The sequence below is a fragment of the Centruroides vittatus genome, unplaced genomic scaffold, assembly GCF_030686945.1.
Source record: "Centruroides vittatus isolate TY-2023 unplaced genomic scaffold, ASM3068694v2 scaffold_324, whole genome shotgun sequence".
Lineage (NCBI taxonomy): Eukaryota > Metazoa > Arthropoda > Arachnida > Scorpiones > Buthidae > Centruroides > Centruroides vittatus.
The window spans coordinates 135,483-158,635 of record NW_027122701.1 but is presented as its reverse complement, the minus strand read 5'-3'; the positions used below and the strand labels follow the sequence as shown (position 1 = coordinate 158,635).

At 30.5% G+C, this 23,153-nt stretch overlaps 1 protein-coding gene across 1 annotated transcript in view; it reads right to left on the bottom strand.

Moving 5' to 3' along the window:
- Positions 1-23,153, bottom strand: part of l(3)76BDm (trafficking protein particle complex subunit 8 homolog l(3)76BDm) — a 127,452-nt gene that overhangs the window by 29,283 nt on the left and 75,016 nt on the right. Inside the window, exons 16-18 of the mRNA XM_067286038.1 lie at positions 13,762-13,904; positions 8,103-8,174; positions 6,486-6,779 (exon numbers count right to left, since the gene is read on the bottom strand). Coding sequence (XP_067142139.1) covers positions 6,486-6,779; positions 8,103-8,174; positions 13,762-13,904 — 509 coding nt within the window. The remainder of the gene's footprint in view (positions 1-6,485; positions 6,780-8,102; positions 8,175-13,761; positions 13,905-23,153) is intronic.

The window sequence follows — 23,153 nt, the reverse complement described above, 5'->3', positions numbered from 1 at the left end:
TTTGTACAAAATAAAGAAATAATTTTTAACGATACACTAGCCTCGATTATTATTATAAAAATTTTTGTTTGGCTTAAAATCGACAAAAATTCAACACGAAGCGCAACGGAGAAAAATTCAACATGACATGCAACGGAGAAAAATTTGAACATCGGACAGGTTAATATATTTTTTCGTACATAATCGATTATCCAAGAAATCAGTTATCCGAACAACCCCAGTCCCCAATTGATTCAAATAAACGACTCTCTTTTATCAAAAAATTTTATGATCATAATATGTCCTGAAAAACACAGTCAAACTCTGTTTATCCAGATCAAACTGAATGGACCCAATCTGGATTAATGAAAATCCAGATAAACTGAAATTAGTGTGGTATTAAAGTAAAAGTGGGATCAGTACATAATTTTAGAATTATATACTGAAATTACTTTTTAATAATTGAAAATAAACTTACATGCTTTACTGACTTCAAAACATTAGGAACATTGCATAATAGAAACAAAAATTACTCAGTATATACAAACAGTATGTATTTTTATCCTTGTGAACATAAGACTGCTGCATATTGAGATCATAAATAATGTTTCAATGATCTCACAAACAGCAAAAATTACTAATTTTTCTACAAAACATGTAAATATTTAAAAACAATAGTCAAACCAACCAATCTGATATTCCAAAAATCTGAATAAAAGGTGTTAACTGTATTTTTTTAAATAATTAAATATTTTTTCCAAAATTTTTCTGAAAATCATTTTTTATTTACATTTTTCCACCAATGGAATAATTAATATACAGTGAAAACTGCTTGGGCGACCACCTGCATTTGATGGGCACCTGTCAAAATGGGTAAAAATTTCTGGCACAAAATACTTTATACATAGAGTCTTCATATAAGTTACCTGTATTAAATGACCACCTGCGTAATATGACTGCGAGCATCAATTTTTGGTCTGAAACAACATACAACAACTGTAATAAATGACCACTTCTGCAAATATATCTAGTCTGGACTATTATCCAAACCCATCTCAACAACGTTTCCCCCTCCTAGTATAATGAATTAGTCTAAACTCTTGTTTGAACCCACCTAAGGCATTTCTCCCACTCTTTAAATTAGGTGCAGGTGTTAATGAATTAGTCCAGTGTCATGGTGTTATCATGTAAGGAACATGATTGGTCAATTTGAACTGGTAACAAACACTGCCAAGGAGAGATCATTGAGGAACACGTCGGTTAAATTTGAATTGGTGGCACATGCATTTCAAGAAAGAGACCATTGGTAAAAACATCACACGATGTGGCAGACCTGGAATAGAGCTATGACTAGCATAGCTGCTGAGTGGTTGGCCGACAGCTATCGATGACTGTATAAGGTCAACATGGAAGTAGAAAATTCAAGTTTGGATCTGTCTCACTGACTGAGTTCTACCATAGCCGAAGAAAGTGTTACTGCTAGCCAACTGTTCATCGGTCATTGTAAGGTGTCTTCTTGATGGACCAGTATGGGAGATGAGAACTAGAACTTTTCGTTGTGTTATTGGCATACTGAACAGTCACCATTTGTGAAACTGTTGTATTTTTTAACTTTACTTCCAGCTACAAAGAAAACTCATTTCTGTTTGTTCGAAAATGTCAGAAAAACGAAAGAGATGCGAAGTGCTGTCATTAGAAGATCGTATTAAAGTTATTAAAAAAAGTAAAAATGGTTTATCACAACAGAGATTAGCAGAAAAATTTAACTGTGGGAAAATGCAAATTTTCAAAATTTTGCAACAGAAGTAGTTGATACTAGAGGAATGGGAAAGCAATGGAAACAAAGATAGCACACGAAAAAGAAAGCAGCCGAACAAAGAGATAAACAAATTGGTACGGGAGTGGTTTCAAAAGGCAAGTGCTAAATGGATTCCTTTGAGTGGCCCAATCATTCAGTCAAAAGGACGTGAATTTGCAGAAAAATTAGGCATTTCGTCATTTTGGGCCAGCAATGGATGGCTGGAAAGTTTCCGGAAGCATCATAACATTGTTTATTGCACCTTGTGTGGGGAAAGTGGTAACGTCAATCAAGTTAATGTGGAAGCGTGTTCTTTCAATGATTTTCATGATGTCTATAACACAGACAAAACAGGACTTTTTTTCGTGCCATTCCAAATAAACCTTTAATAGAAAAGGGAAAGAAGTGTTCAAGAGGCAAGATGGCAAAAGAACACCTAACTGTAATGTTTTGCTGTAATGCATTAGGAGAGAAAGAACCAGCGTTGGTCATTTCTAAGTCACTTCAACCTAAATGCTTTAAAAGTATTGACATTGTAACTTTGGGTGTGACCTGAAAAGCCAACTCCAGAGGTTGGATGACAGCAGACATTTTTCAAGAATGGTTACAAAAATTAAATGAAAAAATGAGGAACCAAAACAGGAAAATTTTACTTTTTCTGAACAATGCCGCCTGCCATCCCCCCAAGATTTCACTTTCAAATGTTGAATTGAAATTTCTTCTGCCCTACACTACAAGCCACCTTCAACCATTAGATCAGAGCATAATCTGGGAGTTTAAGATACTATACAGAAAAAAACTTGTAAAATTTTTGCTTGTTCGGATGGAAAGTGCTGAAAGTGCAACACAACTTGCTAAACAACTGACCATTTTGGATGCAGTTAAATGGATTAAAAATGCCTGGAAGGAAGTAAATTCTGAAATGATCAGTAAATGTTTTAGAAGGTATGGCTTTTTTTCGTGATGCTAATGCTTACAATGCTGAAAATATTTTAGGAGCAGAACTTCAAGAGCTTTGTACTGCTGCATAAATTAACGACATTGTAGCTATTGAAGGCATTCAATGCTTTGAAGATCTGGATGACGACTGGGAGGATCAATTTATGGTTGGGGGAAAAAACTAATCAACAACCATCACTAACAACAAAAGACAATGATGACAACAATGATAATGAAAAATGAAGTGATGTTCACATCAAACCTTTTCCATTATCAGAGATGATTTCACAATTTCAAGATTGAAAGCAACATTCATCAATCTTGAAAGACCATGACTTTTGGAAAGCATAGATTTAACTGAAAACAAGCTTGAGGAAGTGATCCTAAAGCAAAAGTTAAAACAGGTTAGACAGACTAAGGTAACGGAATTTTTTAATAAGCACACGTAAATATTGTCTAGCCTGTACATGTAAATTTAGTTTATTAAATTTAGAACAAATTGCTTTAAAACTGTTGTATTTTACACAATTTTAAATACAGGTACAGTACATGCACCTATATAGAAGAGTACATACTGTATCCTTACTGTCAATTTATTGTACAGGTATACCTCATCTTACGTCGGTAATTGGTTCCAGGAGAGGTGACATAAGTCAAATTTACTTGTGTAGTTACGATGTAAGTCATTGTTTCAACTTATGTTGTAACTAAACACCAATAATGAGCACTTAAAGACCGCTAAATAAGACAACAACACAGAAACACAGATGTTTTCATGTTTTGTTCTCTAGGATTTATGATGATTATATTAACATTTACTGTAAATGTACATATTTTAATATGATTTTGTGTGCTTTCAATGCTTTTTTAGTGATATTATGACTTCAATGTTTGTGGCGGACAGATTTAAAGTCGAATAAACTGACTTAAACTTGATTTTTATTTTTCCATATACTTTTTTGACAAACGAAGTATAATTGGGAATGACATAACTCAAGAGAAACGTAACTTGAGATATACCTGTACTGTAGACCTACAGTATTTTTCTTGATGTATAAAATATTGTACATTATACAATTAATTGGCTGATCTCATAGTTTGATAACAAAATTTTTTTTTTGAAGCTCATATACAGTAATAGTTTCTGTATCAACCTACCTTATTTCCACAATATTTTTAGAAAAATAATATCCAAGTAATTTATGCATGCAAAATATTCAAAAAACAATAAAAGCATTAACACAAAATTCAGTTTTACAGGCAGCCTTCCTTTTTCGATTCTGCGATTGTCCAATGACAATTGAATTAATAATAAATAATTTAAATAATAATAATATTAATAATAAAATCGTTTTATTATTAATTAATAATTTTTCTTATTGTACTTAAGAAATTATTAAATATTTAAAAAATATAGTATTTTTAAAGTTAAAATAAGATTAAACTCATGAAAACCAAAACCAAAGTGATGGAGAGATATGACGCGCTTATATATTGAAGACGTAATACATGTAACTGAGGAGCAAACGAAAAGAATCAAGTTAAATTAATTAAGTCAGAAAAAAGAAAGTGTGCATTATAATCGAGAAAATGCGAGTACTGTATTAATCTTTAAAATATTGGTATTAAATCTGTCTTATAAAATCATGACGACGCCTGTAAATCGAGTTATCTGATAAGAATAAAATACAGTACAGTACCAATATAGCTCTATCATTGAAAAAAATTCACTTATTTTTTGCTCACCTCGAGTTTTGCTTAGTATATATGGCTTTTGGCCATATCTGTGTGCAAAATACGTGCGGAAATACGGTATTACAGCACCACCTGTTTTGGATGACCACCTGTCTAAAAGACCACTTTTTGAAGAAACCGTGCATGGCCGCCATAAACAGGTTTTACTGTATAATTATTAAACAGTCCCAAGTGTCAGCTCATAAATTTGTGTCATTGTGCTCTTCGAATGCTTCCATCCATAGTCCATCAAAACAACTGTATTTACCAGAGCCCTGGACTTGAATCATTCAGGTAACACAGATTGAATGTCATTGCAGGAAATAATGCATGGCAAAATTTTCCATTCTGATTACTCATAGAAGCACTGCCAAACAGCATTATCATCAGTGTTTATTAGTTCACAGCAGGTATCATTGTATAAAAACATTTATCATCCACTGTTTTGCCATTTACTGGTTTACTTTGTCAGTGATAAAAATATTGCCACGTAGAAAAATTTTCTTTATATAGCAAAACCATGAGTTTTAGTTACTGATACCAAATGAGGTGAAGCCTCAAGGTAGATTCTTCACTTGAGCATTCGGTAATTGGGCAGACTACACATGTCCTGTAAATACGATTTGTTATTTTGAGTGATGATTTTATATATTTTATTGCAATGTTAGTAAGTTATGCATTTCCTTACTGTGCATTGTTGTCTTGGAGTGCATATCAAATTGCCATCTATGCCTGAAATTGAGGTCATGACAGGACAGTTTGCTTTGGCACAACATTGAAATTGTAAAATTCTATATTTTCCCTGATTTTTGGAAAAATTCTGCAATTTCACTAACTTTTCCCTACAAGCAAAATTCCCTGATATTTCTGGTTTTCCCAATCTCTTGCTACCCTGTTTAAATTTATATCTTAACTAATAATTTTATTAGTATTATGTATATTTTTGACTATCTTCATCAGTCATATTCAGATCTACTTCTGCATCTAAAGTATGCATTTGAACATTTTGCAAAATAACAGTTCTGAGTATATTTTATTTAAATTATATGAAATAATTTTTTAATTTGATTGCCTTGAAATTAATAAATAATTAATATTTTATTTAACATGAAGTGAATTTGAAATTGTAATTTTACAATACTTTTAAATATAAACTTTAAATGAAAATGCAGACTTTCATTTAAAGCATATATTTAAAAGTTTTTTTAAAGTCATAATTAAATCAGATAGCTAAAGATTATGACTTAAAACAATGGTTTCCTGTAGTTTGTGGACCCTGGAGGGTCTGCAAGATACTTGTTGGTGGTCTGCAGACCCATTTTCTAGAAACACTTTTCAACACACAAAGCACAAAACCAACACCAGCCAGCACTATGAAAGGAGAAATTTATTAACATTTTCATCTATATTGTGCATTGTGTGTTTATACAAGCCCAGTTTTGGAGATATACTGAAGAAACACTTTTATTTTATTACTGAGCAAATACTTTAAAATAATGTGATAAATTTGTATTTTTTATATTAAAATGTTATATTTGAATGACTTTTTGATCAATAAAAAATTTGTTTCTTTTTATTCAATTTTATAATTTATTAATTTTGTTATCTTAACAAAACTTTTCAAATTAACACAATCAAAAACCATAAGAAAAAAATAATACAAGATGTCTCTAATACTTATTATTATTGTTGTTTATTAATTAATGACTAAAAGCTAACAGTTGAAAATAGGGGTTCACCAAAATATTTCTTTTATAAAAGAGTTCATGACCTTTTGAAGAACCACTGACTTAAGATATTCATCAATATTGATCATCATTAAATCAAGAATTAAAAAAAGATAACTTTAAATTGTGAAATTCAAAATCTACCAATTGGAATTAATAGAATCTATTAAACATAACCCAAATAAATATTAACTTATGTATTTATATTTTAAAAATAATTCAAATATTTAAATAAAATAAAATTTCTTGCATTACTAAAAATAGACCATTGTATAAAAACATTTTTAATTATTTAAGTTTTCTCTTACCTGTAATTTAGGCATGTGTCCTATTATAATTGGTTTAAGTCTATAATCTGGTCCATAAACTTTGCCAGCTTTTTCTGCTTTTGTATTATTTAATCTTCGTCCAATTAATTCTAAATTTTGTTTACCTCGTATACTTATACAAGGATTATTGAGTAATTTGGGACTTGCTATTTCCATCTCACACATTTCTCCGTTTGTTGTTTGCTGATTAGATGAAGTCAAAGTTTGTATAGTGTAAGAAACACCAGTGATATGTAGCTCTCCAATCATCAATGGTTGAATAAATAAATGTATCTAATGATTAAAATAAGGTATAAATATTTATACTAATATATAAAAAAGTCAAATTTAACAAAACTTATAATTACATTTTTATAAAAAGTTATTTATTTTTTAATATATAATTGTTGTCTATTTTTAGCAACTCAAATTCCAATGTTTAATTATTAAATAAAATTTGGATTCTCTTAAAAATATTTTGATTCTATCAAAACTTTTCTATGTTAAACTTTTAAATTTCCAATATATCAAAACTCTAAAAAGATTTAATTAATTATTATGTAATCTTTTAAAACTATAAAATTAAAATAATATTCTAATGGAACAAACATTTCTATGGGTTACAACAAAAAGTTTAAATTATTAATGTTAATTCATGAGCTTTAGCTGCATAAAGCAGAGATTCCAATAAATTCATTAATGAAATATGTTGCAGAAATAACAAAAATTATTTCAGAATAAATAATCTTAATAGCAAGAGCATTGATTAATATATAAAAAAGATGATAATTACTTTTGTTAAAAATTTTTGTATTTATTAATTTTAAAAATTTATAATTTATTTTAGAATTATTATTCAATAAGTAATTTAACAATAAGCTAAAGTCATACTCTTCACTTGCCATGAAAGTGAATATTAGGATTGTATTTCATATCTACAATATTTAAGAGTTACTATTGTAAAATGTACAAAATTAAAATGAAAACTGATCTTAATTTAAAATCAGTTTTTAATCACAGACAGTAATTTTCATTACAACTAACTAAAACTTTATAAAGTTTATTGAAAACCTAATGTAAAACAATTTTCCATTGTTTACTAGTACATTTAAAAATACTTTCTCCCATAATCAGAGGTTATGAGTACTATAATTTTCTTTAAATAATCCACACTGACATATATCTTGCAGAAAAATTGCTAAAAATGAAATAAAATTAATTGCATAACTTGTGCCTCCAAAGTGAACATTAAAAACATGATACTTACACTGTTTGTATTATTAAGAAAATAACTGCTGGAAGTATTAAAGTGCTAGGTTATTATTAGTTATAGTAGTTGTCTTGCAAGTATAATCTTTTTTATTATATATTTTTTAAAGTGTTGATTATAAAAACTGAATTTAAGAAGTTTCTTACTATATTAGAAAGAGCTTAAATGCCATTTTTTATAGATTAATAACTTTCTTAAGTAAATGTATATAATATTGTTATATATAAGAGCTAAAATTTTAGAAATAATATCATTTGCAGAAACAACAACTGAGACTAATCAATTTGTTCATCTGTAACTAACTTTTTATTTCAATAAATAATCTAACAATCTTTATAGTATCATACCGTTTTAGTTTCTTGACCATCAAAATTAACTTCTTGAAGTACTTTAGATAAAACAGGATCAGACACAGATGTCTAAAATATTTAAAAAAAGAAATAAATACATAAATCTAAATAAATATTAATAATATAATGATTTTGAACAAATAGTAGTATAATGTAAACTTGTAAATAAAACAAAGATTGCACAAACACACACAAACATACCTATGTATGTATACATACATACATATTACAAGAAATAATTGAATACATTTTACATTAACAAAAGATAAAAATGTTAACATATTTTTGTGTATTATGCACAGAAACATTGAAAAACTATAAGATACAGAAAAATGTCATGTTGAAAAAGTCAAAAGTCACATCTGTCAAATATAACACATCAAAGTAAAAATATTTCACTGTCATATAATCCCATCAAACAGAAATATGTGCTTTACAATGAAACTGTATACTGTTTATCAAACTCTCTAAAACAGTGGTTCTCAATCCGTGGTCTGCGGAACACAGATGCTCTGTGAAGCCACCTTAAGTGTTCCGTGAAAAAACAAATATACAATTAAAAATTGTTGCAAAAGAAAAATCAGTACAATGTAAAATAATTTTTGTATGGGAATGTAATTAGCAAACACCAATGTTGTCATGTTCTAGACTGAGTGCACTTGATTTCAAAAAGGTTTGCCACCCCTGCTTTAAAGCTGATGTATTTGAAGTGTTCCATGGAAAAAAAATATCAAATTTTAGTGTTCCACGAAAAAAGATGAGAAAATTTAGTGTTCCCCGACTTCAAAAAGATTAAGAACCACTGCTTTAGAGGCTGTGACAAAAATGCTCACTGTCCCGTGAGTTGTTCAAAGATCATGAGAAAGAGTAACATGCCTCCCAAAAGCAGCACAACCATCACCAGGAAAATGTGCTGACTATCCCATGTGGAATAATATTAGTATCCAGATGCTGATCAATCAATCTTATACAAGAAGGATTTTCATTTATGATTCCTACAAACGGTATATATAAGAATCCAAAATGATATTTCTAAATCATTTACAATGGTTATTTTTATCTCATTTTCTTAAGTAAAACACAGAAACAAGTTAATAATTACATTGAAAGAAAATTACAAGCATTAAATATAATGTGTTATTCTGTTTAATACCTTGTAAGTATACCATTGAAAAACCATTTGGTTTTTTGCTTCACTATTTTTAAATACTTTTACTTATTCATTTCACTTATTATAATCATTGTTAAGTTAAATTAAATATCAATAATGATTACAGCATTATATATAAATTAAAGTTCTACTCATAATTGACTTCCGTGATCCAACTGAAGCATTTTACATCACACTACAATGCTCTTTTCCTTTGTGTATTATAATTTTTATAATAATTCTTTACAAAAACACCATCAGTTATAAAGTGATACCTCATACTTTGAATGACTAACTTTGAATGTTCCAGAGTTCAAATGCTATATTCAAAAAAAATTCAACTTTGAGTTTAAACAATGCTTCTGTGTTCAAACTGTGTGTGAGTTAAGCAGAGGGTCAGGGGCCAATTCTCTCTGACCACTTACACTGCACAGGTTGGTGAAACCTGATCTCGATGTTGCTTCAGATGGATAGGAGGGCAAAAACAAGTGGGGAGGGTCATCGGTAAGTGAACAGGTGTCCTGAAGTTGACAGAAAACAGGTCTTAAATATTAAAACAATTTATTGATTAACTAGATATCATACAAAAGTGGTTACAAGTCTATTCTACTAGATTAAATGTGGTTAACATAGGATTAAATGCAATGCCTTACAAGTTCAAAACGGGACGGCTATGAGCTAAGCCTAATGCCGTTGCTAGGGAGAGAGAGTTCACAGAATTCTAACAAAATACCTCTGGATGTGAGATGGGATAACAGGCGTATGGCGGTCGCCGACGGTATGGAAGTTCTGCCGTTGAATGTCTTCTTCGATGGGATTCAAGTCCAAAGTATGGAGGTTGACTGGCACAAGTATAGGACTAACTTCCATGTGCTGACGCGCGCCGAGCTTCCGGTAGCACACGCTTTTATAGCATCAATGTGGGAAAGCGATCTGTTGTTGACAATGACTTGCAATTCTTGCCAGCTAAGTGTCAACTTTCCCACCTAACTGTTGACAGTTGAAGAAGGATGTTTACAATAATTTCTGAATGAAAAAAAAAGGGGAAAGTTTCCTTTCATTTACAAAATTTCCCGCTAAAATCTGCAGTCTTACATGTGCAGGTAGTGAAAAAAATGCACTCATTGCATAAATGCCATCTATTGTGCACCCAAGTCATCTCTCACACTCTATAATCTCTTGCATTATGCTTGTGTGTTTTCAGTGTTTTTATTTTTGATGTGTTTGGTTTTATATATAATCCCAACCTATTAACCATAATACATCCAAGAAGAGTGTGGAAGCAATGAAACCTAAGAGAAAGGTATAGTATCAATGATTGAGGTGAAAAAAGAACTTATCGTAAAGCATGAAAGTGGTATACATGTGGGAGTACTGGAAGCCATGTTTAAGATGCCAAAGTCAATAATAAGCACATTCTTAACAACAATGAAAAAATAAAAACAGCAAATGTGGCTAAATGTGTGTGACAATGTTGATCTCCAGGATACTGCTTGTTACTAAGGAAATGGAAAAACTCCTAGTGTGAATAAATAAGAAACAACTGGTTAGTGATGCAAGATCCTGGGCTACAATTTTGGGGGGGAAAAAAATCACTAAGTTTTAAGAAAAATAATGTTTAAAAAAACTTTAACAAAAACAGAAAATTTTTGGAAAAGTGACAAAGAAGTGGCAAGATTTTGTCAAAGATAAAACTTCCCTTTCAACATCTCTTCCTAGAGAGATGATCCATCCAGGAAAGAAGAAAGAAAATCTGGGATTGGATAACAACAGATTTTCATCTGACGTTGCCTTTTTCAGAGACACCTCAGACTCAGGAAGAAGATTAAACCTTATAAAAGGGCCAAGAAAAGGTTGAAAAAGTCATTCGGTTCTGTCACTTCAGTACAGTCGAATTGTCTCTCAACTTCAGTCCAGTCCAGTTAGTCCGTCAATCCAGTCCAGCTCACCCGATCCCAGTTCCATCAATCCTAGTTGGTCACAAAGTCTATTTTCACATTGCTTTCCTTCCCAGTTTAAATCCCAATTATAATTTTATATAATCCAGTTAAATAAATCTAGTTTTGTTTTTAGTCATTTTTTAGTTAAGTGCATTGCTTCCAGGGTTCTCCATCTCTCTTCTTTTCCCTCCTCCATCCCTTGCCCTAGATACTACATACAGCACTCACTTGCACACTAAAAAATGCACAAAAATTTTCGAAAATTAAATAGGTTTCCTATATTCCTAAATAAAATATACAGGTGGTGTCAGACCTGACCTGAGGGGGTGCTGCCTTCCTGTTTACAGTGGTATCATCTCCAAAAGAATTATATGTAAGAAAACTAAGCAAACTGTATAGTGACTTTAAGAAATGAGACATCACCACTACTCACTAAAGTACAGTAAATGCAATTTTCATTTTATTTACACTATTTATGTGTTTTATTTATTGCTTTCATGTTTTAATTTGCTAAATATTTTATAGGAAAAGGAAACTGAGCTCTGTGGTGTAGATTTTTCTGTTTTGGCTTGAAACAAACAGAGATATGATGATACACTTCTAATGTTCTGTCTAAAACAGATTAAAACCTTCAGGTACAAGAGAGACATGCATATTTATTGTCATAGCCAACAGAAACATCAGGAAATGTTTAAAACATCCAGATGTACAGCCAGCAGCCAGCCCACCCATACGCTTTACATGGAGAAATTTGACCTGAAATATCTCAGACCATAGATTGAACTTCAAAATTCTGGCTTTGTCAAGACATCAGCATTGCTGAGTTGTACATATTTGTGAAAAATCATGTTTAATGACCAAGTGGTTTCTTTGAACTTCAATCACAGACAAAAACACAATCAGACTTATGAAGAGATTCATACAATTATTTAACGTATTTAATTGTGTTATTTTTACCTTAAATTATGTGTATTTTCTGTTTATGTTTATTGAAAAATGAGTATTGTTTAGGGTCTGGGAATGGATTAAGCCACCTTCCATTATTTCTAATGGGGGAATTGATTCGGACTTTGAACAATTTAGAATTCATATGGCCTCCTGGAATGAATTAAATTTGAAGTATAAGACACCACTGTATATTATTTAATATATATCTATATATTACAATAGTAAATATTTTAAAAATTTAATAAAAAATAATTGATGGTAAGACAAAAGAGGATACTGTTATTTAAAATAATATGTAGCAATTAATAATAATAAACTTCTTTACAAATAAACAGGTGTTATTTAAATTAATTGCTTAGAATCAGTGGTTCCTAAAATGGACACAACCAACCCCAAGAGATAGTGAGTAAATATAGGGGAGTGAAAATAAGCAAGGGAGCAATAGGAGGCACTGGAGGAAAGACTGAACGATGACCATAGGCAAGGGTTTAGGTCACTGACAACCTTTCCCTTTCCTTCTTATAAATGGGTAAGAAGAAACATTGCATTTAATAATTTTCCAAATGTTGAGAACAATGTACTGTACAATAAGGATACACAGTGTGAGTGAGGTTCGTAGAAATGCTTTTCTAAGAATATTTCCAAGCTTTTCTCACACAATAAAAATAAGTTGGGAGCATTGGGTATAAGTTTATGGAACCAAAAAAGTTTAGGAATCACTGGCTTAGATAATGTGGCATTCTATATGTCAGGAATCAAAATTTGGCACCTTAGTGTCTAAAATATTTTACTTTTTTATGTTTTGAATTTCACTGGTAACATATTTACCATTCCCTTTTGAATGTAACTTGATAATATTAAATAATATATATATTTCTAAAATGAGTATATTTTATTTATGATTTAGAAAAAAATTCATAATATTTCTTGTACATTTTTGTATTGATAACAAAAGTTAATAAAAATATATATATATATATATATATATATCTGGACTACCAGAAATACTTTTAACATTAAATTACTTGGAATTGGCTTCCTATGCTAAAAGAGTACCCTGTTAGAGTAAAACCACCAAATCCTTTATGAATTGCAGAAACCTGGATAAAACTCATTGTAAATCACAATATAAATCTTTATTGCTCTTTGTTTGAAAAAGTATCTCCTGATAAGGATAGGAGTGTAAGTGAGAAATCACGAAATAAAGTTTTATGGTACATGGTTCTTGTGAGTTGTGCAATTTTTCTTTTTTTACTCCTCCTGTGCTTGTTAATCTTCAAGAGATACAGCTAACCACATATAAACATACATTATCAAACATCATTAATACACAATAAAAATATCAATAATTATTTTAACTAGAAAGTCTTGCAAAATAAATAAACCAAAAATGGTAGAACTACTTGAAAAATTTATTTAAGACAAATGTATTTAATATGAATTGAGAAAACTTATTCATTGATGCTTAAATGTCTTTAAAGCTAAAAAAAAATAGTTATTGAAAGATTAAAGAAACAAATATAATTATTTTCTTCTTTTTAATTTCTAATAAAAAGTCAATATATGAATGTCACTAAGAATAACACAAAATACAGTATAATTATTGTTTAAAACTAACCTTGAATGATGAAGTTTCATTTGTCAAGTGTGTACTTTCCTGACTACTGTCTTTTGGTATAAAAGTCCATAACAGGAAAACATTAGTCAAAACTAATGGTATGGCAAGAGGATTTCTGATTTGTAGTTCAATGGTTATTATTTCTGCAAATATAACAAATTTCAAACATTTATTACAAATATAAATTTTACTTATACAATACATTAATACTAAAATATTTGAATGTGAAAATAGAAAAAAGACAAATGAAAATTTTTTTGTTTTTCTTTAATGAGATAATTATTAAAGCTTTTTACAATTCCACATTAAAACTCAGACATTGAAGAAATAGTATAATGCATATCATGAGTAGCAATTAATTTAAAATTATATACATAATGTATAGATTACAACAAAAGTATCAAATAAAAAAATTAATATAAAATCATATTTTTTCATTTAAAACAATAAGTTTTAAATGAAAAAAGATTAAGCATTACACAATAAGACATTTGTTATAGTACTACAATTTTTCCTCTTCTTCACAAGAATTTTTTGCAGTCAAGCCAAAACAGCTATGGCAGATAGGTTTATGCATAAGCTAAGGAATCTATAGATTAGTTGCATGCTGCAAGGCTACAATATAGAGCCTCATACTTTTAAAATTATTATTATTTGGTAGAAAGAAAACAGGAATATATACCTGCACATTTTTAATTGTAAGTAACATTAAAATAAAGCTTTTTTGCAAATTACATTGTAGTTAACTTACATAGCGTACAGTGTGCAAAACCCATTGTAGAAGATAAATTCAAACAGAACTGTAATTTTGTGTAATCATTCAAATATTTTTTATAGCTTTTTCATTTTTTACTATTTTTACAACAGATTCATTAGAGCCTTTGTTAGTTTCATAATCTTTATCCCCATGAGCCAAAAAAAATCTGTCCATGATTTGAATATCTTATAAACAATTATCAAAACTCAGACTTAATTTGATATAAACAGTAATATCTAAAAGGTGCAATATAAGGTGCATTGCAAAAGTTTAGGTCCACTCCATTCAGTTAAGCAAACATAACACAAACATACCTAAAAAAACCAACACACACATTTATTTGTGTAGGTAGTAGAAACATGTAAAAATAATATGACATCATTAAACTAACATATTATTAGACGACTGTAAATGCATAAACACACAAAGTCAGATAATCCATGTGTGGCAAAAGTTTAGTTCCACCACATCCCCAGGAGAAATAATGATATAAACTTGCAAGTTAAACATTACAAATTATTTCATATGTATTAAGAATGAAATTGTCATACTGCTGCAACTTTGAGTTGTGTGATTTGCTTGATATAATGTTTATGGAAACATGGGCCATGACAAGGTGTTATCTGTCTATGAGAGAGGCAAGATTGATGGTTTAAAGCAGCAAGAGCTGTTCAACAGGGCCATAGCAAAATGGATTAATCGATCACATAATGTGGTGAACAATTACGTACGTAACCAAGAGGATTAAAACCAAAAACCCTGTTCAAGACATCCACAAGCACTCAGTGAATGTCATCTTTGATGGGTCATAAACATCCTAAAACAATCGGGATCATCACTCAGACAGTTGGCACATGATCCAATGGTTAACATTCATGTCAACCCTATCAAGAGCTGTAAAGCTCAATAGACGACTGCTGTACAAGAAGAAACATCAGACCATAAGATAGCAAAGGTAAAATGGGCTAGAGAACACTCAAATTGGAATACAGAATGGAGATGAGTAGTATTCAGCAACAAAAAAAAAATTTAATTTAGATAGTCCTGATGGCTGGTGTTACTACTAGCATGATATCAGAGAGGACAAGATTTTTTCCATATGCCAAATGGGAGGAGAATCAGTAATGGTCTGGGCCAGATTTGGATACAACGGGAAGACTAACATCGCATTTCCAAGTGGGCGTATGAAGGCCAGAAACTACCAGGAACTGTTGGATGTGCACCTCATGGCATTTGGAGAGAGGGTTGAAGGACAATTCTGGACATTCCAACAGGACAATGCATTAATCCATGTAACACACACTACATGGGAGTAGTTCTTAGACAATGGTGTGCATGTAATGGAGTGGCCTGCTAATTCCCAATCTTAATCCCATGGAGAACCTCTGGAGAAACCTCACTAGGAAGGTGTATACCAACAAATGTCAATTTTCAACTGTTGAAGAACTGCAAACAGCCATCATCTCTGTATGGGACGAGATAAGTCAAGATGTGCTCCAGCAACTTTTAGACAGCATGCCTCATCATGTTTTTGACATTGGGGTGCAAAAAGAAGGGTTTCTGGAACAATAATATGTAATTTCAAATGGTGGAACTAAACTTTTGCAACACATGGATTATCTCACTTTGTGTATTTATTCATTTACAGTCATCTAATAATATGCTAGTTTAATTACATCATATTATTTCTACATGTTTCTGCTACCTTCACAAATAAATGTATGTGTTGGTTTCTTTAGGTGTGTTTGTGTTGTGTTTGCTTAACTGAATGGAGTGGACCTAAACTTTTGCAACGCACCTTATTCCTACGCATTGCAAATTGCCAATTTGGAACACTATCAGACAAATCATCAGATATATGATGAATTGAATGGACAAGCAAGGAAAGATAAATTCATAAACTTAAACTGAGTCAAAAGAAGCAATGTTTGATATTCCAAAAAAAGGCACAGAATATGAAAGAAATATATGAGCCAGCTATGCAACATTAGGTTAATAATAGAACATATAAAGCTCTTCATTGATAAAGATTTTGTGATAAAGTAAATAATAGAACTTGTGGATAATCAATGTCCTGGAAAAAAAAATTCAAATGTCAGCCTCTCTACAAGAACAGTTGTAAAATGGATAGATGTATCAACAAATTTGAAAAATTCTTTAAAGAATTACTGCCAAAATTTTCACTTCTTTTCAATAGCTCTCAATAACAATACAGATAATAAAAACATCACTTAGCTTACAGTGTATATACACTGGACGACATTATTTTTTTTTTGTCGTGCGAGGCATGTCTATCACTCGACGAAGTCACAACCATCAACACAAGCGCAGGACATATGCACAAGTCATCACAGCGTGCACCTTTATACCAGACAGAGGAAGCACTTTTCTACCCTCTGGTGGTGATACAACACAAGAACCCGATCCCGAAAGCTAATCATTTACATATCTAGCTATGATGATGCAACATACTAATTTTTATTCAAATCCAACAAGTCCTTCATAGTGCGTTATTTTTTTTGTCGTCCAGTGTACATAGATTAAACTAAAACTTCAACATCATTCAAAAGTTGGTTGATACCAGTGAAGAATACTACCATAGGGGCAGACATTCTTGAAGTATTATTCAAATATAAACAGATGTGAAACTAGCTGTATCAAAGCTAATGAGTGTAACAACCAATGGAATGCTGAGCATGATTAAAGTAAAGAAAGGTGTCATAGCCCTGCTTCAAAGTCACAAGGAAGGTTTCAGAATTAAACAAGAAATCCAAGAAACACGATCAGGTTAACTCTGTTTGTCCAATCATGATTGAAGCACTATGAGATTCAACAACTTTTGTTAGAAGCAGAATCTCAATATGGTGATCTACTATACTCTGACATTCTCTGGCCTAGTTGAGGCATGTATTAAAAAGAAAGTATACAGATTGAGGAAAGTAATAATTAATTTTCTTGAAAGTAAAAATGCAGATGCTACAAAATTTTGCAATTATTCCAAATGGCTTTCTAGTCCAACATTTCTAACAGATTTAATATCACATTTAAACAACCTAATTTCACAACTTCAGGAAAGAAATAGTGATTCGTGAGATGTATGGATACATTGTCACTTTCGAAATAAAACTATGACTATGGAAATATTAGCTTACAAAATCAAACTGTTTATTTCCTTAAACTCCAGAAAACCAAGCCAACAGATGCCAAAATATTTGTAACTGTGATATGTAATTTGAGAAATGAGTTTTCCTCCCATTTTGCTGACATTTGTTTGCAAGCATGTGATTTCAGGCTTTTCAGAATTCTGATGTGGAAATAGGCATTGCAACAAAAAATGGTCAAATAGAACTTATTAAGATGCTGTGCAACAATCTACAAAATTAAAATTTCATGTCAATGATGTCACAAAAAATGGCATTAATATTCAATAGTGCTTCTATGTGCAAACAACTCTTCTCAAACATGAAATACATGAACAAATTAAGAATCAGATGATTGATTCTCATTTAAATGACATTTTATATCTGGCATCAGCTAGCTTGCACCTAATCTCTAGATTTTTGTGTGCAACAAACAGAACCAAATCTCACACTAATTTGTGTCAGTTGTGATTTCACCATATAAATATTACATTAATAATTACAAAAAGTTTATTAATAGTTTTATTATTACTACCTTAATTTATTAACTTAAGTTCAAAACTTGTAATCTTCTAAAGTTACTAAGAGAATGCTACTTTTATTTGTAAATTATCTCAGAATTTGTCATTTATCTCATATATTTGTAATATATTATAGCTATTTGGATATATATGTGTAATATAAATGTAAGAACAGAGAAATTTATTAAGTTGTGATATGGAGATGGTCACTGCTCAAATAGCAGAACTGACTAAATCAAATTAACCATAGCTGTTTTTAAAATTTGTACTGAAGAAAATATCACATTCATTAAAGTTTATTTGCTTGTCAGTAAGAATGTTTATTATAGTAAAGGTTTGTTTTCTGAATTATTCTTTCTATGATATAATTATTATTATTAGACAATCCTGATAAAATCTCCAGCAGAGAAAAAGAAACATCAATTTTAAAAAACAACAGAGACAACCAAAAGAAAATATGGAATATGCTTGTTTTTTTCACATCCAACCAAATTAATAGATAAGGTTAGGAAATTAGAAGAAGAATTAGCTAGATATATGAAAAATTAAATAAAATATTGAAAAAAGATGGGGAAGGGACATTGGCACATGTTTTAATGTTTTACTAATAAATAAGTAAAGATTTTTGCACTTTTCTATTTAATTATTTTTTAAAATAATTATCATAAAGTTTTAAAAATTAGTCTTTTTGTTAATGGGTTAATTTGCTTTAGACCAGGGTTAGCAACCTTTATCCATTTGGGGGTCAGATATGATATTTGCAGGCCTAGGAGTGCTATTTCCCCTTTGAAAAAGTGAGAAAAGTGAGTTGAAATACAGAAAAAGTGAATAAAAAGTGAGTGCAATAGTGACAAAACAAAGTGAAAACACAGAAGGAAAACTCAGCAAAACAGCAGTAAAAATTGTTATTTCTTTTTATTCTGTTATGGTTAAACACATTTTAAAAATTTCTGTATATACTGTAATATAGTAGCCACTCGTTATATCGCGTTTTTTTGGTCCCCTAAATTTTAAAAGCATTTGAGTCAATTAATTTTAAATTACCAATTACCACTGAATTTCTATTTGCAACGAAATACGAGAAAGAGCTAAATATGCAGAACAGGTGGATAGATCGATTGTCATTTGTTTCCTTTTGATATAAAAGTTGTTTATTTATTAGTTTTAAGTACAGTCTCCTCATTTACAAGTTTCTGTGAATTCGAAATTTCATACATTTATGTGAATTAACGGTATTGCGTCAATTCACATAAAGGTGTGAAATTTCGAATTCACCGCATAACGTGTAAGGAAAAGATCTCTCTAATTCTGAACGAAAACTTCTAAAATTTTTATACAGTAGTAACTTCATTTTGCTTTTTAGAGAATTTTTACTCTGTAATTTTATAAGTTTTGATGTTCTATTATATATTCAATATTCATTTTTTTTAAATTTTCAATTACAGCATTTATAATTTTTATTGAAAAATATAAACTACACGAATTTCTAATAAGCGATTTATATAGTACTGTATAATAAAATCGCAATTGATGTTTTGTTTTTATATCGACAGTATTTGTCTTTCAATGTCATTGTTAAAGAAACAATGCTAAATGGGCGTTCATGGTTTCGATGTTTACGTAAACGTCAATTAATTCGATATAACCTACGAATAAAATTCAGGATTGAAAAACTAAGCTTATTTTATATCAGAAACACTTGCTGATGAAAGAACAGAGATTCCATAGCATGTATAATCTGTTTAGTAAAAGCCCAGAATTTTTATTACTCGGTTATATCGCGTTTTTTTTTCTGTTTCCCGATAACCAGTGGCTTCTGTATTTCCAGTAAACCATGAATACTTGAAAAGTCTTTGGCTTCTGTAAATAATCAGTCATGAAAGATGATGTTCTTTTATTAAGATTATTCTGCATGTTATCAACTTCCTTCTATTTCGCTTCCTCTTGCTTTTGAACACTTAACACTAATAAGCATCACACGTGCTGCTTGTACTTCATTCATGTTCTTGCTGTTAATAGCCTTCTCCAGTTTTTTTGTTTGCTGCTTCTAACAAAACTTAGACTGTCGCATGTATTTCATTTTCTTCTACATTTTTCTGGTTTAAACTCAGTTGCCGTTCCATAATCTTCATGTTACGAACAGCTTTCTTTTGTTGTTCTTCAAAACATTTCTGTGCTCTTTTTTCCGTTTCTCTTATTCTTTTAACTTCTTTTCATTTTCCAATCGTTCTTGATAATTTCTATGCACCGAGGAAGCTAATTTCAGTCGTCCTTTGCAATAGGTACAAGGTGTGGGCTTTGGTCATACATGTTTAGTCCCTCCTTAACAATCAAAAGTGAATTAAGCATTCTTTCCAACACTGATGCTCTATCAGGAGAAAGTGCCCGGCATAAAATTGATCCTCTCATTCATGGGAACGGGATTTTCGATGCTGATTTCACTAATTTGGCTATTCTCGGATATTTATCATTATCAGAAACTGTTTATTTTTTAATGCTTCGAGATGTGTAAATATTGATTTCCAAATAAAATAATAAATCTGAAATAAATATACTCCAAATAATATAAGTAAAATAATATTTTATTAATGATTTCATAAATAACAAAAAACTTTTTCCTGCAGATGAATAAAAACCAACATCGTTGCAAAGTTGTTAACCTTTGGGAAGCGTGTGAAAATCTTTCTCACAAGCAATTACGTGTTGTACTTTTTACAACACTTCGAATATTTTAATTTATTTGGTAAATTTTATATGTAAATATGAATTTACATTTTCGTTTACTTTTTTAGTCTCTCAATTAATGCACAATTATAATCGGCATAAGAGAAGATTAAAAAATGGATATTTCACAAGCAAAGTAATCACACATTTTATGAAAATAACACTTACTATATGGAATAATTATACTTGTAGTCAATTTAAACATACATTTATGGGAAGATGTAGATGTGATTTAACGTTAACAATATGCTATGAAATCATTAAAGTAATTTTATTAAACTCAAGTTTATGAAATTATTTAAAGATAAATCAAGTAAAAAAATATTTTTGTAAACGACAACTCCATAACCCGATTGTTAATTAAAACCAAATAATCTGCCAAATTATTGGGCTATAACCAGGATAACTAAATGGTCAGAAACGAAATCTTTTTTAGTGGTAGGAGGTTACGCTACTATCTCGTGTTAATTTTAATAATTATATATTTTGAATTTAAAAGCGGCAGCAGTGTTGTCAGCTTGAGAGATTAATCCCTCTGCGTAATGTGCTTTCCCCTGCAAAAGGACTTTAGTGATTTTCTTAGAAAACAGCCAAAACTGCAGGGATGCTTAGAATACTTATTTTTAAACTCTGTAGAAGGAAATGCAATTCGGATAAGGTAGATTTTGGCGAATAATGAAAATATGGCATGAGTACATAACTTTACTCAACACTGGCTTCTGAATTTGTAATGAGAGGGATTTTTTAAGTGCATAAAAGATTTTTTTAAATACGTTAAATAAATTTTTGTTTTCTATAACCTAACGACACTGAGCGGGCAGTTGCAATTTTGAGTCTGCTCAGGGCCGCGTATTTTCTTCTAAAAAATTCTATTCTGATAGTCCGATAATTCGGCAATTCGTTTGGCTTTAAAATTATTTTTGGTTTGCCCCACATCTTAATTAAGCACGTGAAAATGACCAAAAAAGTGAGAAAAGTGAGAAAATGACCTGAAAAGTGAGAAAAGTGAGGATACTTCAGAAAAGTGAGTACAAGTGAGAAAAGTGAGCGACTCCGAGGCCTGTATTTGTGAGTGGATGTGGGCCATGTTCATTACAGTTAATGAATGAGAGATATAATTTTTGTTTAAAAATGTTTAGTTGCAGTTATTTTACTGGTGTGGGAATATTCTGACAGTACATTCTTAAGGCTTTCCACCATTTTACGTTATTTGTTGCCACCATTTTTGTGCTATAGATATAACATTACATGGTGTTAAAATAAGACACACTACAACCGTTAACCAGTGCAAAGTATGGGTAAGCAATAAATAATAAATGTTTTCATAACCCCTTCTGGGTTCTTCCTCAGGTTTTATTAATTCTAAATAAGCTGAACTTTTCAAAATCATTCCAGAATATAAAATTTGAATATAAATTGAACCATAAGATGAAGAGTTCAAATAGAGAGAATTAATGCACATGTGTTCTGTATTATGCACTCTTCATCTTATGGTTCAATTTATATTCAAATTTTATATTCTGGAATGATTTTGAAAAGTCCAGCTTATTTAGAATTAATAAAACCTGAGGAAGAACCAAGAAGGGGTTATCAACACAGCTGAATGAGAAGGGCTTATCACATCAGGACAAGACAGAAAAAGAGGCACAAGATAATCAGATATAAATTTTATTGATATGGAAATGCATTTCGGGTACTAAGACCCTCTCATCAGCCCATTAAAAGAATAGAATATAGCAGTTAACACTATGAATATTTAAAATATTATATTAGGACAAAGATTACAGTCTGGTATCAAATATCTCAATGCACCGCATATACAAAATATTAGATACTTTTATGGCTTAATTTTAGCAACAACTAATAATACTAAATTAAACATAATTAATTTTGTACAATACAATAATAAACTTAACTGCACAACACACCAGGATGAATATACAAGATTAACATTTGAGTGATGAACATTTTCATAACACCTTCAGGGCTCTTCTTCTTCAGGCTTCTTTTTAATTCAGTATGTTTTCATTTAAAAAGAAGCCTGAAGAAGAGCCCAGAAGGAATTACGAAAATGTTTGTCACTCAAATGTTAATTATATTCACACTGGTTAATGATTGATGTGAGTTGCATTTTACAATAATAAACATAATTGAGGGTTGTAGTCTTGTACAGTCATCACATAAAGATGTTGTCTTCATAAACATAAAATTTTTCCATCTCGTCCTAATGTGATAAGTCCTTCCCATTTA